Source organism: Polypterus senegalus, chromosome 5, assembly GCF_016835505.1.
Source record: "Polypterus senegalus isolate Bchr_013 chromosome 5, ASM1683550v1, whole genome shotgun sequence".
NCBI lineage: Eukaryota > Metazoa > Chordata > Cladistia > Polypteriformes > Polypteridae > Polypterus > Polypterus senegalus.
The window spans coordinates 38,925,000-38,950,276 of NC_053158.1; the positions used below are offsets into that span (position 1 = coordinate 38,925,000).

Sequence of the window (25,277 nt, forward strand, 5' to 3'; positions counted from 1 at the left end):
TTTCCTACAATTATAGAAGAAAAATGGCAATGATAATCTGGAAGGTACAACTATCCTCTAATATCTAGAACTCAATCCCAGAAAAAATAGCAATAGCAAATTACAGGCAATAAAAAACTTTAAAGTAGAATTACACACAGCCTAATTAGTTTAAATTAAATCATAAAAATGCCAAAAGGATTCATGTAAGACATTATTAATTACAAATTTCTAAAGTATCTCTCTATCTCAATTTACATTATTTCAAGTTAACTTAAGAGCTTGTTAATTCCTGAAGGTAAATTTTATACAAGATATATATACAAAATATTTCACATACCATATGAACAGTGAACAAATCTTGTCGATTTAACATAGGCAGAAAGTATGACCAGGCAGTGTTTTTGGTCCTTTTTGCATAATCAAAAAATATGTTAACACGCTGATGATTTTCCTAAGGATAAAAAAGAAACATTATAATGATATGTCTTCTTCTGTACTGTATTGTACAATACAATAGTTTGTATTTGTTCCAAACTGAAAGAAGTCTAGTAACCCAATAAAAAAATATTCTAAAATTTACTGTAATACTAATGCAAATACATTTGTTCCAGAATGTTTCATTTATAGGCTTAAACAGATCAAAGATCTACTGTATTAATACATACTGTTTCTAACACCTCCAAGGACAGGTTACATTATCAGTAACTTTGGCAAACAAAGCTAATACACTTAATTTTGTTCACTTAAAGGAGGTACCCAGAATTAACTAGTTGACTGATACATTTAAGAGGCAAAAAATAAAATTAAGGTGGTGATTTTTCCAGTAAAAAGTAATATCATTAAGCAAGTCATGGTTATGAACCACTCTGCAGCATTAACTGTTCATAAGGAAAACTTGCTTCAACAAAGAAAAAAGTTAATAATAACAAACAACACTATTGATTTCAGTAAGTTAATCACACACAATTGTCAAAATAACTCCAATTTAGGTATTTAGATGCACACTTGTGCAACACCAGGTATTTTACGGGGCTTTTCCTAAATCATAAATATGCTGAATTTCTTTTTACTTCACTGAAACCCAAACATTACAGGCTTTCTCCTGTTTTTTTAAATATTAGATAGGTATTGCTCCAGATGTTCTGTTTATCAACACACTCAAATAGAATTCTGTTTTAGGATTTGATCAATTTTTCATAAACACCCTTTGATGGGCCTTGAAGGCGATTTACTATATCATTTATGTCCTTTGGATATTTAATCCCCCTGAAGTTAAAAATGTCAATCTTTATACCCATCCTTCTTGACTGCTATCAGGCAGTTTAATTCTTCCACCCAATGTGCTTGTTAAGTTTATTTATTTATTTATTTATAAATTAATTAATTTAATGAATTATCTATCCTGTGAGTTTGTGTTCTTGCTTTTTATGTTTCTGTATACATTTGAATTTCCTCATGGTAATAATAAAGTTTACTTAATCTAACCTAATAATAAATACAAGGCTGCTCATAATTGTACCTACTACTTAAATACTTTGTACAAAAGGTTCATGAATGACTTTGTAGTCTTGCACTCTGACTTTAAACAGTATGTTATAGGGTCTGGTACAGAGAGAGGCTGATAAGCACACGGCATGTGGGATGGTTGAGATGGATGTACTATTAACAGTTTGATAAATTAAAATTGACATTGAGATGCTTCAGTTTGGAATGGGTTCAACTCTTATTGGTGAGCTTCTTTCACACCTCAGGGGAAAGTAAAGGATGCAGACTCCAAATGTACCTTGCCCAAACCCTTACTATGAGATGTACGAACAAAGAACTTAACACTAGAATTACCAGAGCCTACGAAAAAACTCGTAATTCCGTCCCACCTTAAACTGCTTCTTAAATCCCTTCACACCTCTCCGCCAGTGCCCTTTGTCTTCTAAATGTGCTGATAAAGAGAAGCCGGCTATTCCATCCCCCCACCAATTTAGAACGTGCACGAACTTCTCTCAGCTCATGCCTTGATTGAGTATCTGGGAGTGAAGTGGAGTTTTAGAGTGGAAATAATAGATCGTTGTTTGGAACACACGCATTTCATGTCTGTTCCGTTTCTACAGTAATCTGTGTCAACACATTGTTAAAACAGAAACTTTTTTATATTCTAGTAGTAGATGACAAAATGTAGGCATAAACTATATAATGTATGAAGCCTGAAGTCCAAATAGCAAAGAAACATTTTCACAAGAATAACACAATTGCACTTTTATTCAAACATATAACTGCAGAAACAAAAAGCCGCCTTAACATGCGACATTGACACTAGTTTATTGTAACTGACTCCGTGGCTCAATAGACTCAGCTCCCGCTTGGGAATCAAGGGGTCGCGGGTTCGTTCCTGCGCCCCTCCGTTTTGAGAAGTAAACTGCTCTTAGTCTTACTGTTTTAGAATAAAAGCATACATTTGATTTCAGTCTGTAACAGCCGGTGCAGCTTATGATCCTTGTAAAGGTTAGCTTTTTTTTTTTTTTATTCTCTTTTCACTCTCTCAGTCGCGTTCAGAATCAATCCATATAACCCTATCTGACACGGCTGTTTTCACTAAAGACGCGCTATAACTCTGCAGTGTACCACGATGCATACTAACGCCCCCCCCACCCGGTTCTGACACACAAACGCTGGCGAAGGTGCCTTCTTCGTATCTCACCGTCACTTGCTTTTCGTTTTATTGAGTGTTCCTGCCAGTCCCCGCATGTTGCTGTATGCTTTTTCTTTTGTACTACAGGACATGCAGAGGAAAGAATGGTAAAGACCAGTAACTTCGGCGCTATATGCAATCATCAGACACTCCCCATCTGCCCGTGTCGTTCAAACACAGGAACATATATTGGTGTAAAAGTATAACAAAAGTGCACTTTTTCCATCGCCTTTTCCTGTAAGAAGCAGTGTACACACTTCTCTCTATCCAGCATACAGCAACATGCGGGACTGGCAGGAACACTCAATAAAACTGAATAAAAAGAAAATCAAGTGACGGTGAGATACAAGAAGGCAGCTTCGCCAGCGTCTGTGTGTCAGAACCGGTGGGGGCGTTAGTATGCATCGTGGTACAGCACAGAGCTATAGCGTCTGTATTCTGTTTCTTTTGTACTCCAGGGCACGCAGAGGAGAGAATAGTAAAGAGCAGTAAGTTCGGCGCTATATGCAATCATCAGACACTCCCCATCTGCCCGTTGTTTTGTTATACTTTTCAATACTTTTATACTGCTCAAACTGGCATGCTCAAAAAATACACGTGTAATGCCACGAAAAGTGCACGCAGACACTTCATTTCGCAAACAAAACAAGTGCACTTTTATTCAAAACTACCTGTATAACCGAAGAAAAAGAAAGCAAGTTACAGTAGGCGATTGATACGACATCTTGCATGGTGCAATGCTAAGAAGTGCAGATTTTCATTCCGTGCTATATAAAATCATCACATTCAAATATTAACAGTTCCCACACACCCAAGGACCGTCCTTCCTACATTTACGACACGTGTACTTGTTGCCGTGTACACACCTCTCTGTGCTATGGTTTCTATTACACTGAATGAGCACCTGACACTGTACTTTCTTCCCTGGGGGAAGGTCCCGCATCAGAGAATTTCCAGTTCCTGCATAAATTCACACCCGATCTGACGCTGTTCGTTTTCAAATAATATTGCATTAGTGCGATTATATTTTCACATATATTGTCTCTTTCTTTCAGGTGTGTAATAGAAACCACAGCATAGAGAGAAGTGTGTACACTGCTTCTTACAGGAAAAGGCGATGGAAAAAGTGCACTTGAATAAAAGTGCACTTTTGTTATACTTTTACACCAATATATGTTCCTGTGTTTGAGCGACACGGGCAGATGGGGAGTGTCTGATGATTGCATATAGCGCCGAAGTTACTGGTCTTTACCATTCTTTCCTCTGCATGTCCTGGAGTACAAAAGAAAAGCATACAGCAACATGCGGGACTGGCAGGAACACTCAATAAAACTGAATAAAAGAAAAGCAAGTGACGGTGAGATAAGAAGAAGGCAGCTTCGCCAGCGTTTGTGTGTCAGAACCGGGTGGGGGGGGGCGTTAGTATGCATCGTGGTACACTGCAGAGCTATAGCGCGTCTTTAGTGAAAACAGCCGTGTCAGATGGGGTTGTATGGATTGATTCTGAACGCGACTGAGAGAGTGAAAAGTGAATAAAAAAAAAAGCTAACCTTTACAAGGATCATAAATTGCACCGGCTGTTACAGACTGAAATCAAATGTATGCTTTTATTCTAAAACAGTAAGACTAAGAGCAGTTTACTTCTCAAAACGGAGGGGCAGGATCGAACCCGCGACCCTTGATTCCCAAGCGGGAGCGGAGTCTATTGAGCCACGGAGTCAGTTACAATAAACTGGTGTCAATGTCGCATGTTAAGGCGGCTTTTTGTTTCTGCAGTTATATGTTTGAATAAAAGTGCAATTGTGTTATTCTTGTGAAAATGTTTCTTTGCTATTTGGACTTCAGGCTTCATACATTATATAGTTTATGCCTACATTTTGTCATCTACTACTAGAATATAAAAAACGTTTCTTTTTTAACATAGTGTTGACACAGATTACTGTAGAAACGGAACAGACATGAAATGTGTGTGTTCCAAACAACGATCTATTATTTCCACTCTAAAACTCCACTTCACTCCCAGATACTCAATCAAGGCATGAGCTGAGAGAAGTTCGTGCACGTTCTAAATTGGTGGGGGGATGGAATAGCCGGCTGCTCCAAGCTTCTCTTTATCAGCACATTTAGAGAACAAAGTGCGCTGGCGGAGAGGTGTGAAGGGATTTAAGAAGCAGTTTAAGGTGGGACGGAATTACGAGTTTTTTCGTAGGCTCTGGTAATTCTAGTGTTAAGACAACTGATTAGCCAGTGCTCTTCACAGGAGCAACACTTGAACACAGCAGTGGGGAAATTTTGATCTATACTGAGATGTAGTGGAAGGAACAGGTTGAGAGTAATCACACCAGTAAATACGTCTTAATTGGTGGATGTAGCATTGGAAGTATTGTGTGATTAGGTCCTTTTCTGCAAAAGAGGTATCTAGGTTAAGGCACTTTGTGATTACTGTTGGGCAAATTACAACAAAATGCAGTGGTGTTTGCTGGGTATAGAGGGATCACACTCCTTAACCTATCTGGAAACTCTGTAATGGGATACTAAAATGGAGAATCAGCCAAATTGATTCTGTCCTTATTAAAGAAACAACTATAGCATATGCTCTAAAAGTCCTAGTAAATTAAATAACTGCAAATCCCAAGAAGATATAATCTCAGAAAAATTACCTGTAGCGTATCATCGATCATTGTTAAAATGTATTGGACAGTTTGCTCCTTGGAGATGTGAGCCATAAGGTTAAGGAATGTTTTAGCACACTGCACGAAACAAAAAAGGGAAAACAAAATTAAAATCACTATGTAAACAAAAAAATTATTAAAGGAAAAATATATCCATGTGAATAATTTTAAAAAGGTAAACGTATTTACCTGCTGTCCTTCATTAGTAAGCATTACTTGCTTTTCTTCTGATCGAGTCATTTCAAACCTCTTAATAAATTCACAGTCCTCTGCTGATATCATTTGTCCCCTTAAAACGAGTACAAACACAGCCAAGTTATTCTTTTACAAAACATAAATCTTTCAAATAAAAATTTTATTAGGAACACTTTTATTAGAAACGTAAAAAATTCAAACGCCTTTGAAATGTTAAAAAAGATGTTGTTTCAGGTTTACTCAATATAAAAATTGAGCAACAATGCTAACATTAATAAAAGGAAAATCAACTACTCCCCCATCCATTTATTTTCTTAACATGAGGCTTCAGCTTCCATGTGGGTTTCTGCTCTGAATAAGTGGATTTGAAAGATGGATGGATGGATTTTCCATTATGGGATAGTTAAAGGCCACAGACTATCCATGTAGCACTGAACACATGAGGTACTTTCAAGAACTATTCACACACAGTCTCTTTTAATATTCCAGTTTAGAGGACATATTTAACCAAATGCAAATGTCCTTTGGAATTGGGAAAAATCATGCAAGACAGAGTAACGTGCACAGAAAAGCAGATTTTCGTATTTACTCAAGTAGCACTGAACCATACCTTTATGTAAAGGGCAAATTCAAATGGTGATGTCAGTAGAAGAAAATCTTGGGGCAAAGTTAAATTCTCTGTTACCTATGGAATCTGTTTAGCAAAAATATCTCTACCACTATAACCCCATGTTGAAAACAGCAACAAAAAATAAAAATCAACCAGAACTATAGCAAATTTAAAAAGCTCTTGAAAACCGGTTTAACTAAGTGTAAACACAGCACAGATTTGGCTAAAAGTAAAAAAAAAAAACCATGTTTGCATTTTAATTCAAACGATTTTGTTTAGAAACTTGGAATAAAATATATTTTGCCAAACAGAACTTAGGGTTCACTTTTTTCTCTATATATCTTATTTTATAATTTTATTAAGAATATGGAATTATGTGCATACTGCAAATTGGTGTTTTCATTGTTTAGTGCATCATTTGTAATTCAACATCTTTACAGGAAGTGACAATAATAAACATAAATCCATCAATAGTGAATACTACTTCTGAATAATAATAATAATAATACATTTTATTTATTTGTAGGTGCCTTTCTAAACATTCAAGGACACCGAACAATGGAAAAAACACAGATTATTAACAAAAGTAAAATACAGAAGTTAAAATCAGACAGAGCAATTGTAATCAAAGAGAAAAAGCAGTCATAAACAAATGAGCTTTAAGTTTAGATTTGAAAAGTGAAAATGATTCAATATTTCTAAACTCAGGTGGTAGTGAGTTCCAAAGCTGGGAAGCAAAGCATAGTGGTTAGACGGACGAAGGGGACAGTCAAGTGGATGGAGGAAGAGGATCCAAGGGTGCGGGAGGGAATGGCAACATGGAGGAGGTCAGACAGGGAGGGGCAAGGTTGTGGATAGCGTTAAAAGTTAGGAGAATTTTGAATTGAATTTGGAACTGAACTGGAAGCCAATGAAGCTGCTGCAAAACAGTAGTGATATGGTGAATAGACGGGGTTCTACTAATGATGCGGGCAGCTGAATTCTGGACCAGTTGAAGCTTATAAAGAAATTTGCAAGAAAGACCAAAGAAAAGGGAATTGCAATAATCCAGACGAGAAGTGACAAGGCTATGAACAAGGATAGCAGTGGTGTGCGGAGTGAGGGAGGGGCGAATATGATTAATGTTACGCAGGTGGAAATATGCAGACCGGGAGATATTATTGATGTGGGACTGAAAGGATAAAGTACTGTCAAGGATGACACCCAGACTCTTTAACCTGTGGGGAAGGGGCGACAGAGGAATTATCAATAACAAATGAAAAATTATCAGTTTTGGATAATGTTGATTTTGTACCAATGAGGAGAACCTCAGTTTTGTCACTATTTAATTTAAGAAAGTCTGAAGAAAACCAGGATCTGATTGCTGCTATGCAATAAGTAAGGGAGGAGGGTGGAAAGGAAGCAGTAGGTTTGCTAGTGAGATAGAGCTGGGTGTCATCAGCATGACAGTGGAAGCTAATGTTATATTTACGAAAGATATTGCCAAGGGGAAGGAGGTAAATAATGAAAAAGAGGGGCCCTGAAGTAACAGCAGTGAGTTGGGATGTGAACAAACTGAGTGCGGCCTGAGAGGTAGGATCTGAACCAATCTAGTGGTGTGTGGGTACTGCCAATCGAAGATAATCTATTGAGAAGTGTAGTGTGACAAATAGTGTCAAAGGCTGCACTCGGATCAAGAAGGATGAGAACAGTAATTAAACCAGAATCAGCTGCCATAAGGTGGTCGTTTGTAATTTCTATAAGTGCCGTTTCTGTACTGTGGAGGGGACGAAAACCAAACTGGAAATGTTCATATAGATTATTTTGTGATAAATAAGAATGAAGTTGAATAGCCACTGTTTTTTCAAGAATTTTGGAAATGAAGGGTAGATTAGAAATAGGACGAAAATGACTTAAATTAGTCGGATCGGCAGCAGGTTTTTTTCAGTATTGGGGTTATTGCAGCAGTTTTAAAAGATGAAGGAACAGTACCAGTAGTGAGAGAAGAGTGGATTATAGCAGAAATAACAGGGACCAGAGAGGGGAGGCAGGCTTTGACCAGAACTGTAGGGAGGGGGTCCAGTTGACAGGTGGATGGCTTAGACTTACAGACAAGATCTGAGATTTCTGAGAAGGTAGGAAGCTGAAAAGAGGAAAATGAGTGAGGTGGTGGGTGAAACTCAAATGCAGTACTGGGGTAATCTGTACAGAGAGACTGGTGAATCTTCAGGATTTTTTCATTAAAAAGAACATAAGGGAATTGCAAAATTCAGTTGAGTATAGGTGAGAAGGTAAAGAATCCGGGGGTTGTGTGATATTGTTAAGTAATGAAAACAATGACTTGGTGTTTCCTTCTTTGGAAGAAATAATGAGAGTATAATAGATAGATTGAATGAATGAACTGTCAAAAATATTGCCTATGTTTTTCTGAAATGGTTCCCCTCTTAATGGGCATAGACAAAATAAATGGATGGTCAGAAACACTGTAAAAAAATGACATTAACTGTGAAATAACTCAAATTAAAAAATGCAGATGCAAATGTTAGATATATTAGGTTGATTGCCAGTTGTTTATCAGCTATCAAAGAGATTTGACAATTACAGCTTCAATACACAAAATTTCAAAGCAAAGTGAGATAACTCAATGAAGTTCCAAACAGGTCAAATAGTTGATTCTTCAATTACGAAAACTACATAAATTATTTGATGTGTGAAGGAGAACCATCTCAAACATAATGAGAGCCAAACATGGATAATCTGCATCATTGGATACAACCATAAACCTTGCTGGCAGGGATAGCTGGTCATTTCACACGACAGTTGATAAATGCTACAAAAGTCAAGGCACAGAAATTACCTGCTCCGTGACCAAACCTCAACAAAAACCTGTACATCAGGAGCTTCACTGTATCCAAGGCCAGTACATAAAGAAGTACAGTTTGGTACAAGGAGAACAAAATCTGGATCCCATTTGAACCAAAACCTTCTATTTTGATTTCATCATCTGTCCATTAAAATATTACTCCAATAGCTTTCAGGCTTGTCCACTTGCTCATCAACGAACTGTATGCGGAAAGTATTTTCTTTCTTTTTTTTTTTTTTTTTGAGAAACAGTGGCTTTTTCCTTGCAACCCAGCCATGCACACCACTGTTGTTCAGTGTTCTCCTGATGGTGGACTCATGAACATTAACATAAAACAAATGTGAGAGATGTTTTAGTTGCTTAGAAGTTATGGTTGCTTCTTTTCTGACCTATGTGAACAATCACATGCCTTGTTCTTGAAGTGATCTTTGCTGGTCGACCACTCCTGTGGAGTGTAACAACAATAGTAAACCTCCTCCAGTTGTACATAATCTGTGTGACTGTGGATTGGTACAGTCCAAACTCTTTTAACAGATGGTTTTGTAGCTTTTCACACCAGAATGAATCAGAATCCTTTACTGTTCCCGAAGGAAATTACTTTTGTTACAACTGTTCAGATAGATAAAGGCATATAAAAAATAAGCTAATAAAGTAAAACAGAATATAAAATATTAAAATAAAATACAATAAATCCTTATTTACCATGCCCTACAAGTACACGTTAAATTAAATATAATACATACTATATATTAGTCTCTTATCAAATCCCTAGTATACTAAACAGAATAGCACACTGAGCAGGAAGTGCTTCACACAGTAATACTGCACATATACGGTGGGTGAAATATTGCACATTTTCAGAAAAAAAAACAAGTTAAATGTTATTTACATGAGAAGCAACAGACAAGTTGTTGCAAATCTAAGTAGCTGAAAAAATGTTCGAGGAGAGCCATTAAATGTACTTTGTCTATGGCATGATACACTGATACTGCACAAAGGTTTTTGAAAATGAAGCCTATATAACCCTGTTCTTCTAATATAAACAGGGTGCCCATTCACATTTCATTGCCATTGAAATTGATTGACAACCATGACAATGATTGACAACACGTGACTCTAATCTCACCTTCAAATTACCTGTTAGGTTTACATACTTTTGCCACTCATAGATATGTAATACTGGGTGATTTACCTCAATAAATAAATGACAAAGTATGATATGTGTGTCTCATTTGTTTAGTTGGCTTCTCAATATCTGATGATGTTTTAAGTCATATTTATGCAGGAATATGGTCAATTCTGAAGGGTTCACTACCTTTCAAGCACCACTGTATGTGCTTATGATTTTGATTTTTGTGTTACACCTGATTCTGTTGTGTTAGGCTCTGGTAGATTAAGCAGATTCAAAAATGAACTAATAGATTGAAAATGTTATTTGTTAAATATTTCTGACCAGGAGTCATTTTTGCAATTCCAGAATGCAATGTTTCAGGCAACTTAACATTTAGTCTCTAATGCCAATAAACAGATGTTTTTTTTGTTTTTTTTTTAGTAATTCAGTTATATGTAATGCACTATTTAAAAAATGGTACAAATTTAAATCACTCAATAGATTTTTAAACTTCTCATCATGAGCAACTTACATCTGTCCACATTCATGAATGAATGAATTATTTAATTAATTAATTGTACCAGAATGGTTTAAAATCAACATGCAGCAATTCATAAATATTATTACATATGAATAGATAGCTATATTTAATTTGGGCAGTGACATCCTTCACATCTTCTACAACTCTGTGATGGTCAGTGCAATATTCTACGCTGTGGTATGCTGGGGTGGTAACATTATTTCAGGAGAGGCCAACTGAATCAACAAGTTAATTAAAAGAGCAGGTTCAGTTATGGGACTCCCTGGAGATGGTAGCAAAGGAGAGAATTAAAACAAAACTGAGTGCCATTATGAACAGTGCTGCAGATCTGCTCTCTGACACATTGAGTACTTTCAGCCAGCAAATGTTTCAGCAGAAGTGTGTCAAGCAACACCAGTGGGAATTCTTCAAACCAACAGCAATATACCTGCATAATGCCTCACTGCGACTTTTTTTTTTTATTTAATTTTCTTACTTTTTAGTTAGTTATATGGTGAGTGTTCAGACCATGGTGTATGTGTATAAATATTTACTTATCTATTTATGTACTATGGGGCTTTGCTCAGCAAAACACGTCCTGGGCTACGTGCCAGCCACTTTGTGCCTCTGCCGCTTGTGTAAGTGGATTTCACTTTCATAAAACAACAAATTTTTTATTTCTCGTAGATACACCTCTTCATTGGGAAGGAACACTACTTTTCCCTGATGGCAACATGAATTAGACAATCTACAAGTCTCAAACTTAAAGTTTAAATCCGAACAATATATTTGACCTCTTTTCGCTGTTCCATTATTTCACCGAGTAATAATTTCCATTTGTTTGCATTAATGCAAATTTTAGTACTTTCATTAACTCTAACCTGCTCTGCATTTGTATCCGTGCCAACATTTTTTAATTCTTTTTATGACATTCTACTTTGTCATTTACTCTTTTTCTTTTATTTCCAGCACCGGGCGTGGTTAAATCTCTTGGGACAAAGTCTCATCTCCCGGGACGTGAAAGTATCTCTCTGGAAAAGTCATGTCAAGTCCCAAGCTAAAAAGACTCGTCCCAGGATTTTCTTTATTATAAAAGAGAGATATATTTATTTAATGAGCTTCTGTAAAAAGCCAAATGCCCCCCTAGGAAAGTTCTATCTAATCTAATTAAGGAGTGTTGATAGGGCAATACAACTAAAAATCTTTGCTCACAAAGAGTAAATGTGCTCAAGCCAACTGTGGACAAGCAAGAAATTTAAGATGAACTTGTGTGTCACTTTTTCCTTCAGTGTTGCCATACTAAAGATTTTGTTAATCCTATCTTGATTGGCCAAAGGTAAATTTCCATATGAATTTAACCGGAGCTGTAACAATTCTCCTTTATTAAAAAGTATAATGCTGCAAAACTAAATAGAAAGTGTCAAACTATGTATTTTTTCCCATGATTAATTAACACTTAAAGAATGAGGTCTGTCCGGAAAATATCCAGTAACGGCGTAGTGCACGATACACTTGACTTGAGCATTCCTACTTTTCATCCTCTTTCTCTGTTCGTTTAGCAGTCATTTGCTCAGAGGCTGATGCGCTTAACTGCTTCCTGAGCACCTCTTCTTTTCTCCACCCTAGTGGCCTGCTGCTTCTTTTCTTTCATCTGCATCTTTTCGTGTTAAAACTGATTAAGTTAGTTTTTGTGTTGCAATTACTTAGTACCTTTGCTTTCATTTTTCACTTAAGTTGGCACTTAAGTCTTCAATCTGCCTCAATAATGATTAGTGAAGGTGGTAGGGAATGAGAATGTCGCCTACACGCATGCGTTGCACGGCCTCCCTGCTGCGCGCTGCCGACAGTTGATTCTACAATAAAATAAAATAAAATAAGAATAAAAAAAGAGTAATAAAAATCATCACACCGAAAGCGGATAGTAGACATCACGTAGTATGTGTGTACCAAATTTCAAGTCAATAGGTGAAACAGTTTGCGAGCGATAGGTGATTTAAAATCCTGGACAGACAAGCGAACAGCCACGGTAGTGTATTATATAAGAAGAAGATAGATATATTTTCTTCAGTGAATGTAAGACACAAAAAAAAAAATGTACATAGGACAAAGATGCCTCAGTCCCCTCCAAAATCCACACCTTGGGAACTCACACATTTCTCCCAGCGTCTCTTACAGTGGTCAAAACACTCTGCAAAATCCTTTGTTGGGATTGTCATCAGCTGCCTTGTAATATTGTCCTGAATCTCATTAACAGTCTAAAATCTCTTCCCTTTCAAAGGCGATTTTAGTTTTGGGAAAAGCCAGAGGTCACAAGGTGCGAATAGTTTCCATGGATGAATGTTCAAGCTTAATGCAAAATCTGACGCAGATTCGTTGCTCTGCTCACTCAGTCATTTTGAATGTGACGGCCACACAGTACACGTGCTCACTCAGTGGTGTCTAGCACCCCTACTGTCTAGTCCAGTGAAGTCGTCAATGTTCATGCATGTGCATTCCAGTCCACTCTCAATGGCTGCCACTTCACATCGATGCCTTGTAAACCATTCGTGTTATATTAACAATGGCTGGACTTTTTTGGACAGACCTCACGTGATAATGTTTTCTGAGCTTTTTATTCCACATATTTTTAACTAGGTCAAAACAGTTAATACATTCTTATGTTATGGTTTTGTATGTAAATTATGTTATATAATAGTTGAAACTTAAAAGACTTTGATGATGCCATTTTTGAAAAGAGGCTTTAAATTGAAAAAAACATTTAGTGACTAATGTGACTGACAGTACAGGAACTGAATAGTCACTAGTGACCAATGAATTCCGAGGAACTGGAAAAAGACTTGTGTATATGCTGCCTTTCCATTCTTCAAAGGCTGAGGGCCTGTGGCATACAAAGCAAAAGTCTTCTTTTTCAGCCGAAAAGGTTGCACGATATACTGTACTTTGTACAATTTTATAATTAAGACATTCAAATTTCCACCTGTTCATTGCCACAACAAATAAAAATGAAACATCCTTTCTATTTTGCTTCAGATGAATTTCATTTCAGATTTATTCGTTTAATAAGATATTTCTACACAAACATTCACAACTTTTTCTACTTTGACAAATATTAAATCTACAGCTATGTCTGCAAAAGATAATTTCATTTAGTTTTGTTAAATGGAACAATGCATAAACCTATGAAAATATATACATAAGAAAAACAGAAAAACTGAAGTGAACTTGTAAGTTCCTAATGGTTCAAAGAGTTCAAAAATATGTCAAGTTCAATTTTTAAGTAACTTCATCCCTCTACACAAAAATAAAAAATCCACTTTTTAACATCTCTATAACATATACTCAATCACCCTTTCCCTTGGCCTTTATGCTTCTGCTGAACAGATCATTTTAAAATAACAGTTGACAATAAATGCACTTATTTAATTTCTGATTGCAAATTCTTTAATTACACTTCTTAATAGCTGGTGTGAGAATGAAAAGATAACAACTTATTTCTTTTCCTTGCAGCCCAGGAAAAATTACTACAATCATATAGTAGACTTTACCAGCATGTAATATTCTGGGTGTTGAATCCAAAATTCATTACGTATACAGTTTAAGCACAACATCCCTTGATGTGCACTGCCCAAAACACAGTAAAAAGACAACCCTATTAGCTTTTCTTTTTAATACCTTGTGGTTGCAAGCAGTCTACTTCCTACAACTTCCAATTTAAAAAAACATATTTTTGTTTACAAAATGTAAATACATTTACAATACAATATACAGAACTTTATTTTCTACATATCTGGCTAAATATGAATTTTGTCCATTACCGTCCGTCATGTGCCTGCTGAATCAAATGAATTTAATAACACTTCAGGCAATATGCTTTGCAAATTTAAGCAACATTTCATAATTTACTTTCTAAATCAATTACATAAATTAAAAAGTTTTTTTTTTTTTTTTTTACACATAATAAAATATAATTTACCAACTGTATAAAATATAAACAACTAGAGGCTCTTCATGCCGATTATAAATTTATGGAACCAAGGAAGAAGGGACATTGTTGCACTTAGCTCTGTTTAATTTTCTATACAGGACAATTTCATTCCATCATCATGCACAAAGAGGCCCTTCTAGGGCTCTTTTCTAAGCCCTGAACTATCAAACTCACAACACCTCCTGTGATCATGCACACGTTTACACTAGCAAGTAATAAAACATTCAGTGACATACAGGCAATATTTAATTAGGGTCACCATATATTAAATATACACTTTTGTTTGATCAACATCATCTCATAAATATCTCAGAATATTTGCAAATCTTTCCTATGTCACTGAAAACAGCTTCTCTTACTTTTGCCACAACTCTTCTGAAGCTCACTTAACATCCGCATCACTGCCACTATACATTGTTTCAGATAGGGAAACAAGCAGATGGACAAGGTCTAAAGCAGTGGTTCCCAAACCGTGGTACGCGGAGCCTTTTCAGGTGGTACGCATCGCGGTCCCTGAAATTTTATTTATCTGTGCAAAACCCTTTATGACAAGCCTGTTGTGAGCAAAAACCAATGAAACTGTTTAAATACAATAATATGTGGATTCCCAAATTTAGTGTGGTGTGAAATTTCGTCATCTGAATAAATAAAACCTATTACTCGAATCAGTATTTAGTTCATTTAACGCTACCATAATTCCGTTTCGCGGAAGTCAACTTCTACTTCTTCACTGTTTGAGCTTTTGGTCACTAGATGAAAGCACAACGCCGACACTATTTAGTCTTCGGTAACTCTGCCTCACAGAAACCGCTTGCGTTTGTTGTTATACGTGCACTGCTGCTGTATTGCATCATAGTCACTAGATCCAAGCACAAAGCCGATATCATTTCATCTTTGGTAACTGCGTCACATACAGGCCGAAGGCAGGATTTAGCTTCAGGGCGGAATTTATCAATTCATGTACATGAACAAATTTTTTCATTAACTTTATTCATAAATTTCTTCCAATTCTTTAACTTTTATTCAGATTTTGGGCGCCTCAACCAGCCCACATACCACCCCCACCTTACAACTCTCCCTCCCTTTCAAGAAGGTGCGGGTGGTACGCAACGTAACTCACTTAACCTCAGGTGGTACTTGACGTCCAAAGGTTTGGGAACCCCTGGTCTAAAGATTATGGTGAATATACTGTAGAATCTCTGCATCTGCAGGTTAACATGGCAGCCTTTTGTAACTCATGCACTGTGAGGCCAACACTTAAGGGGAAATCATTAAAAGATTTGTTTGATTCACTTAGACTGTTATAAACAAAGCAAATCACTGTATTATTGAAAGGTTATGTGAGCTTCCCCGAGTAATCAATATGGACCAAGGTCACATTAGATACAGTTTTTTAACACATTTTTGTTTGTATACTATTTTCACCTGTCATTTTATTTTCACTTAGTTTTAGGAACTTTGACCAGTTATATTTTAGGTTTTTTTTTTATATTTCTTGCCTTATATCAATTCATGTTTATTTTGAGCGGAACCCTTTGCATTATATTTTTATATTAGCTTTAAAATTACTTTTCAATGAAGATTACAAAATGTACACTGTGCCTACATAGCAAAAGGATTTGTACAAAAAGGCAGGTTCACCCATATAAAAGTGAGGTTTTTTTTCGCCAGCCATCTACCTTCTAAATGTTATAAACTTGGTGTCATTCATATTGTAATAGTGTTCATCTATTCAAGAGGCAGACTGTTTATCTATGAAGCACGCAGCATTCAGCATTTTGAAATTCGGACCAAATACTTGATGATATTCTCAGAACTTGTTAGACTATACTGATTAATATAGATTCTCTCTTTTTGCATTTAACTGCTTGGACCAGAGAGCGGCATTCTGCATAGTTAAAGGTAAAAACTTCTTTCATTTGTTCCCCAGTATATCATGGTCATCAACCTGTTTAAAGACTTCTTTATTAAATTACTTTAAGAATATCCTTACATTTTTCATGTTTTTTGGTTTTAATACCATTACACAAACCAGAGAGTTGCATAATTATTGAATTATACTGTATGCTCTTGTCAGTGTCAAGTGTCATACTCAAAGTACTGACAGACAGGCCCTTTATATTTACAATCAATTCTTTTCTATTTGTCCATGTTCAAAAACATGCTGTCTCAATGCAGCTGATGACTACCATGCTCAACATGCTACATATCCAATGCACAGAATAAAAGGAATAACACCTAATACACCCCTTGTGTTGTATTGGTCTACTTCTCGCTTTTAAACAGCAAAGGATCTTTTCCATTACCAGCACAGCTTCTAAGCTGGCCCTAGACTCTCAATGGAAAGAGCAGACTCGCCTTCTAACAATTTCTGGAAGTCTTCTGTCAATAACTGTGCAACTCTCAAGCTAAGTGTTGTAGATTAACAAATTGCACTAAAGAATAACAGGTACATAAAATCAGAATAACTAATAAAGTGTCATTTCAGTATCTGTGCTATTGTAGTTAACTGTAAATGCTTTCATATAATAATATAATAATAATAATAATAATAATAATAATAATGGAAGGGGAAAAAAGTCAAAAATTCAAAAACTGAAAGTAGGAAAAAATAAAATGGGTTCATCTTCTTCCCTCCAAAGAACATTTCCTACTGCGTTGGGAGTGGCCTGCCACAAAGACTTATGTGCCTGTATACCTAGAAAATACCCTAGCACTGGAACCCAGGTAGTGAAAAAACGGAGATAGAAATGGGTGCCACATCAAGTTCAGCCTCATTAAAGGACAGCAAGGCATATAAATAAAGGAAACCATATATAAAAGTAACAAGAACTAACTGATAATTAACTTTCAAGAGATACACTTTATGCTAGCAAGACAGAAGAAAAAGCAAGACAGCTTAAACTTCTGTTTTCTTTTGGTGGATATAATGCACCTTCACAGACATTTATATCCATCATCTATAATTCTTCTGTTATGAGTAAACTGCATTTTTTTTATTAAAGCAAGCATGTCTGGGCTATTTCTTGATACATAGTCGACTGATTGGCAAGTTTATAAGAGAGAAACATGTTTATGTAATTATTTGCCAAACTGGGCAAAGTGTGCCTTACTGGTGTATATATTGATGAGGGAATGATGCGCCCCTAACATTTGATAGGGGATCCCAATAGCATTAAGTTGATGCCAAAAGTCTCATACTGAAATGCTGTGATTTATACTGCCTTGCTGTATTAATTTCTAAACAGTTATGTACTTCAAAATCACAAAAAAAAATTACTGACAACTTTTCTTCCACTACTAAATTAAGATGGTACTGATACTAAACTCAGATGCTATCCATCCCATAACATTTGCTCTGTTTTGAAGCTAGGTATGGTATACGTGCATACATATTATTTCAGATATATGTCAATTTTGTTAGCTAAAAATGAACATTACCAAGGGATGGACACTAAAATATATATATATATATATATATATATATATATATATATATATATATATATATATATATATATATATATATATATATATATATATATATATATATATATACATATACATACACACATATATTAGGAAAAACAAATAAATGAGTGACTCAGTGTGACACTGTGCCGTGAGGTTTTCCAGTGCTTTATTTATTCTTATTTAGGTAGTAACCCGTGCCATCTGCGCAAGCAGCAGAGAAAGGAAAATGTGAACCGGTTTTCCACATGACACACTGGACCAACAATGAGCAGTACATCCACCAATCTATCAAACACATAAAAAAGAAACATGTACAACTGATGAGATGTATATAGCTGAATGTTACCCTTTGTGAAACTGTATGTCTGCCCTCGTCTTCATGCTGGCCAGTGCACTAGAAGAACACCAGCAACTTCTATATACCACTCCTCTTTCAAATTAATAAAGAGTCCAGCAAAATTGATTTCTTCTCCGTAAAGAGTTAAAATACTGAGTTTCACACTGGCTTATTAGGCTACAAAATTATATGAAATGGTGACCCTGAAATTCATGCTTTCACTTCTGTAATACAGAGAGATAGATATACAGTACTTTATTTCTCCACATGGGGAAATTAAAGTATAAATTGCTTACATTATACATGAGAGGTAGACAGCCCTTTATCTGTCACCACGGAACCATAATGAGTACCTTTTTAACTATACCAGCTCTTCAGAAAAGTCAACAATACCAATGTGACATATGCCTTGCAAACTTGGGTCAACAAATGTGCCTATGCATTCTATGGACTGCTTTGCTCATACATAAAGTGAGGCAAGACATGACATAAATACTAGAGATGCGCCGATCCGATATTCTGTATCGGTCCGATCCTGACCTAAATTACTGGATCGGAAATCGGGAAGCAATAAAAAATTTAATTTGATCCTTTAAAAATTACGGAAAATAATTACCGCATGCATAACGTGATTTGGGACATGCATCACGTGATAAGAGTTTCTGTTGCGTGTGAGACTTGCCGACATGTCAGCAGTTTGGAGTTACTTCCGACTCAAAGAAGAAAAAGCCAAGACTGCCGAATGTAATTTATGCAATACAAGTGTTTCGCGGGGTCGGTAGCAGAGTTGGAAACTTTAACACAACGAATCTGATTAAACACCTGCAGAAATATCATGGAAAGGAGTACACGGAATTTATTAATTCCACGAGCTTCAAGAAGAAAATGGTGTCGCATCAACAAACACTGTTTGAAACAATTCAGAAACGCGAGAAACTCCCTCCAGAAAGCAACAAAGCAAAGCTGATAACAGAGAAAATCGTCGAGTTTGTTGTGCTTGATGACCAGCCCCTTTCTGTTGTTGAGAATGTGGGGTTTCGGCGCTTAATGGAGCATTTGGAGCCTCGTTACGCTACCAAACCGACATTTTATCTCCGAGACAGCCGTTCCAGATAAGTACAAACAAGTGTGCAAGTTCATTTTTGAATGCTTGGATAGCGTTCCCGCTTTAAGCTTGACCTCAGATATTTGGAGCTCAGACGTGTGTCCATTGTCCTTGCTAGGTCTAACAGCACAGTGGATAGACTCAAGTTTTAAGTTGCAAAAAGCAGTTTTGCACGCTAAGCAGCTTCGTGGCTCACACTCAGGAGAGTGCATCGCTACAGCTATAGAGGAAATGTTAAATGAATGGAAAATTTCAAAAATCAAAGTTCATGTTGTTTTACGAGACAATGGCAGCAACGTAATAAAGGCAATGGATAGACTAGGAGTTCCAAGTTTAGGATGCTTCGCGCACACTTTGCAACTCGTGGTGAATGAGGGACTGTTATCGCAACGTAGTATTAGTGATGCAGTGGCTGTCGGAAGAAAAATAGTGGGTCACTTTAAGCACTCTGCACTTGCTTATTCACGTTTGGAGAACATTCAAATTGAGCTCAATATGCCACGGCGTCTGGTACAAGATGTGCGAACACGGTGGAATAGCACATATTATATGATGGAGAGCCTCATCGCTCAAAAACGAGCCTTGTGTGCATATTCCCGGAGCATGACCTGCCAGCCACACTGTGTGCACGCCAGTGGGGCTACTTGAAAACATCGTAGCAGCTCTGGCCCCCTTTGAGGAGTTGACAAGGGAGGTAAGCTCCTCATGGTCATCAGCATCTGATGTTATCCCCATCGTCTCGCCCTTAAGCGCGCTCTGTCTCGACGAAATGAAAGTGACGAGGGAATAAGGACGATGAAGATCACCCTTCTCGAGGCTGTTAACAGACGCTTCAAAGATGTAGAATCTGAGCCACTATATGCAGTTGCAACACTGCTGGATCCAAGATATAAAGACAGGTATGGAATTTTTTTTAATGTGTGCGTTTGTGAGAGAGAGGGGGGGAAGAGGCAGATTGTGTGGTGAGAGAGAGAAAGAATGGGATAGAAAGAGAGAGAGAGAGTGTGTGTGTGTGTGTGTGTGTGTGTCAGTCAGTAAGAGAGAGCTAAAGACATTTACTCACAAATCCCACACTTGACTGTGAGGAAGTTAAGTTAAATTGTAATATTTCATCAGCCAACAGTATAATAATCTCTTAATATTGTGGTTTGGCTATTATCGTTCCAGATACTTCACAAGTGTAGAAATCTCAAACCAGGCAAAAGCAGCTTTAATCGTAGAGATGAGAAAGATGGAGGAAGTGTTTAAAAGAAGCACATCAGATTCCTCAGAGCCAGCAGAGGGGACATCTTGTGAATCAGCTGCTGTGGAACCAGCAAGCAAGACTCCACGGATGGAAACTGCAAGCCACAGCAGACTTGAAAGTATTTTTGATGAAATGCTAAAGGAAAGCTCTGTAGAGCCTGCTCCTCAGTTAACCACCTCAAGTGCATGTATTGAAGTGCAAACCTACCTCAGTGAGCCAACTATTCAGCTCAGACAATCCACTGTTGTACTGGCAAGTCAACCAGCCTAGATTACCCACTCTGGTTTGTACAGCAGCTAAATTTCTTTGTGCACCTTCAACAAGTGTGGAGAGCGAGAGGCTCTTCAGTACAGCCTCCATCATTATTGATGAAAGGAGAAGCAGGCTGACAGCTGAGAAGGCTGAAATGCTGATCTTACTAAAGAAAAACCTACCCCTTATGTTAAAGTGAAGCAAGAAAAGAGTTCCACAAGTTCAGTAAGACATCCCACTGTAGGTGTATATTTATGTTAACCATTAAGTAAGGGTCAATTCTAGATTTTTTTTTAAAGTATATATTTTATGTTGCATTATTTTAAATTGCAGTTCCTGTGTTGGTTTGGCATTAAAAAGCACTTTGAATTTCATTATTAATGTTTCTTTAGATACTAAGCTTTTATGTCATCTTATGTTTTATTTTCGTATACAGTTGCTCTTGTCTTTTTGGATTTTTTGGATGGTACTGGTCCGTCAAATGCTGCTAAAACTGAGGACATTTAAATAAAAAGAAGCGGTTACTAAACCATGTTCTCTTTGCAATGTTTCTTCCTTATTATATCACAGTTATGATTTCTGTATTTGTGTTGAGGTATATAAAATGTATCTGGACATTTTTTTGAAAGCATTAATTTTTGTTTTCTGTTTAAAAAAAGACTCAATGACTGTATCGGATTTGTGACGTATCGGCAGATATCCAAATTCACAATATCGGTATCGGACATAAAAAAGTGGTATCGTGCCATGTCTAATAAATACATGAAAAAATAACAACAACGTATTTTATGTATAGCCCAAATTCACACAAGGAGTGCTGTAATAGGCTTCAGCAGGCCCTGTTTTCTGACAGCCCCCTAGCCTTGACTACCTTGGGGGTAATCAGAATTTTTTTTTTAGGAAAGGTAACTCAGGTAATCCAGGTAGGCTGGGTGAGCAAAGTGCGTCAAAAAAATTAATTAATTAATTAATTTACACGCATAATATTACACTCAATATATGCTCAAAACATGTATTAAACACTAGCATTGCCAGAGCCTACGAAAAAACTCGTAAATCCATCCCACCTTAAATCGCTTCTTAAAATCGTTCACAGCTCTCCACCAGCGTCTTTTGTCATCTAAATGTGCTGATAAAAGCAGGCTTCAAGCAGCCGGCTATTTCATCCCCCCACCGACTTAGAACGTGCACAAACTTCTCCCAGCTCATGCCTTGATTGATTTTCTGGGAGTGAAGTGGAGTTTTAAAGTGGAAATAATAGATTGTTGTTTAGCACACACGCATTTCATGTCTGTTCCGTTTCTACAGTAATCTGTGTAAACACATTGTTAAAACAGATGCAGGGGTGGGGTGTGCTTGGGCTCATGAACACAGCCGAGATAATAAAACTGACTGGGAAAAAAAAAAAAAACCAAAGCTAACCTTTACAAGTATCATAAATTACACCGGCTGTTACAGACTGAAATCAAATGTATGTTTTTATTCTAAAATAGTAAGACTAAGAGCAGTTTACTTCTCAAAATGGAGTGGTGCAGGATTGAACTCGCAACCTTTTGATTCCCAGTCGGCAGCTGATTCTATTGCGCCACCGAGGCAGTCATAATAAACAGATGTCAATGTCGCATGTTAAGGCGGCTTTTTGTTTCTGCAGTTATATTTTTGAATAAAAGCGCAATTGTTGTGTTAGATTTGTACCTTCTGTGAAAGTATTTCTTTGATATTTGGACTTCAGGCTTCATACATTATATAGTTTATGCCAACATTTTGTCATCTACTACTAGAATATAAAAAACGTTTCTGTTTTAACAATGCGTTTACACAGATTACTGTAGAAACAGAACAGACATGAAATGCGTGTGTTCCAAACAACGATCTATTATTTCCACTCTACAACTCCACTTCACTCCCAGAAAATCAATCAAGGCATGAGCTGAGAGAAGTTTGTACATGTTCTAAGTCGGTGGGGGGATGGAATAGCCGGCTACTTGCAGCTTTTCTTTTATTAGCACATTTGGATTAACAAAAGACGCTGGCAGAGAGGTGAGAACGGTTTTAAGAAGCGATTTAAGGTGGGACGGATTTACGAGTTTTTTCGTAGGCTCTGGTAATTCTAGTGTTAAATGCATTTCTGTACTTGTACTGAGATAAAATTAGTCTTTCAATTTTTGCTTAGAAAGAGTAGTGTGGTTTTACCTTTATTAAACTGGTTCCTATTACTTTTTTGAATAAAACACTTGACTTTAAATTTCATGTTGAAATTCAAACTCTTCTTAAATTCAGTCCAAAAAATTCAGCATAAAGCACACACATAAAGCAGTGAGTAAATAACATAGAATTAATTTATTGATGAAAGAACTTCAATGGCAGATTTTAAATTTAAACCAAAACAATCCAAATGCAAATCAAATTATAAAATATTATACTCCTGGGTATGACGTTAATCTGCATCCAGCCCTACATGAACTCCCTTCAACCCGCAGAGAAAAACCTGAGGGTTGGTGGCAGAATTGGCACTCTAGCCACCGTAAAAAAAAAACCAATTCACACTGTTCAATCCCTTTTGAACTAGTGTAGTGCTGAGGAATCACCCATTGCATGGCTGGCATTTATGTCTTAATCTAGGATCCTGACGTAGTTTGTCATGTGGTGGGTGCGGCAACGCGCTGTATCAGCTCATGTTCCTACAACACAGCATGGGTACGTTGAAATAGTTCTTATGCTGTCATCAGTTAGGAAAACTGTACATTAAAGGGTATAGCAATTTAAGTGAAACAATCGACTCCAGAGTAAATAAAATAACGGGTGGCAGTCGGGGATGAGGGCACAGAGATGAGAGACACAGAACAATAACTCTCTGATATTTGATGAAGTGACCTGTGAAGAAACCTTTTCTGGGAAAATACAACGTGACAGACTTAAGATAACTATTGGTTAAACAGGTCAAATGGGAAGTCCTGAGAAAGTTAGGATATCTGAAATGCACTCCATGTCTTGAATATCTTTAAGAAGACACTGATGCACAAGCAAGACTTATGAAATATGGTTATTCTGGCACTTGGCATAATTTTGTTTCCTTTTTATAGCATCTACTTTTGAAAATTCAAAAAGGTACACTCAAATAAGCAGTACAGGTAATAAGAATAAACAGAAACTAGGTGAGTAAATCTCATAGTTAATACAAAACAAACACATTAATGATTCTAAAAGATCTTACCATTATGCTTCAAAATCTTACTCTTAACTCTTAAAAGAGATCCCACAGGGTAAGTTTTACATCTCTTTGTGGCATAATCCAGATAAAACTGGTATAAAACATTGTAAAAATGTTCTTAATACTCTCCAAATACACTCTTTTAAATGATTTATTCATTATCAACTAGTTAAATGCCAGGCAATAAAAATTTTAAATTGCTTAGGCTTGTTGTGCACAGTAGATAATAATAAGGAACATTATCTTTCCTATACAGAAAGATATTAAAAGGGTTGCACCAATAACAGGGTTATCAGGTCAAACATTTAAATGTACAATTGATCATACAGACAAAAACTTACATTAAATGGAAACATTGTAACATTTTCATTTAGCAAACAGTAATTCTTCCTGTTAAACTAAAGACAAACGATAAGAAAGATTTCAGAACTCTCTTTACTAAAGACAATAATCAGTCCTGGATAATCAGTCTTTCACATGGAGTTTTCACACACAGACACACGCAATTTGCTCACAACAAATTAACCTAAAATGTCATTGGCATGCAGGAAGAAAACCAGAGTAACAAGAGAAAAACCTACACAGATACAGGAAAAATATACAGTTTAACACAGGAGGTAAGATTGTGCTGTGAGGCTGCAGTGGTAACCACTGCCCTGCCCTACAATGCCCTTCTCTATGTTATTTTACAGTAAATAAATTCAGCTTCCAATATCTGTACAAATGATTCCTGCTGCCTTATTTCACAACTCACTCTACAAAAAATTCTAAATAGTGTTAAACCTCCTTAATGTTACATTTCTTTTCTCAAAAAACATGCAAAAAGCTTACAATTTTTTGGACTGAAATATTACATTTTAATCAATTTCATCTTTCTATTGTAAAATGTGCAAAACACTAAAAGTACAATGTCAGAAATGTATAAAGTATAATAACAATACAAATAATAACAATAACTAGGCTGACCCGCCTTTTAAGGCAACCGACATATAAGTTGACCACTTCTTAAGGCAATTCAATATGTAGATCAATTTGATATTTTATGCAAACTC

General features: G+C 36.5%; 1 protein-coding gene across 2 annotated transcripts in view; it reads right to left on the reverse strand.

Annotated features, from left to right (window-relative positions):
* atp6v1h (ATPase H+ transporting V1 subunit H) overlaps nucleotides 1-25,277 on the reverse strand; it is a 99,856-nt gene that overhangs the window by 70,467 nt on the left and 4,112 nt on the right. For both annotated transcript variants that reach the window (XM_039754507.1, XM_039754508.1), the window contains exons 3-5: nucleotides 5,527-5,626; nucleotides 5,326-5,415; nucleotides 320-433 (exon numbers count right to left, since the gene is read on the reverse strand). In XM_039754507.1, the coding sequence (XP_039610441.1) occupies nucleotides 320-433; nucleotides 5,326-5,415; nucleotides 5,527-5,626 (304 nt within the window). The remainder of the gene's footprint in view (nucleotides 1-319; nucleotides 434-5,325; nucleotides 5,416-5,526; nucleotides 5,627-25,277) is intronic.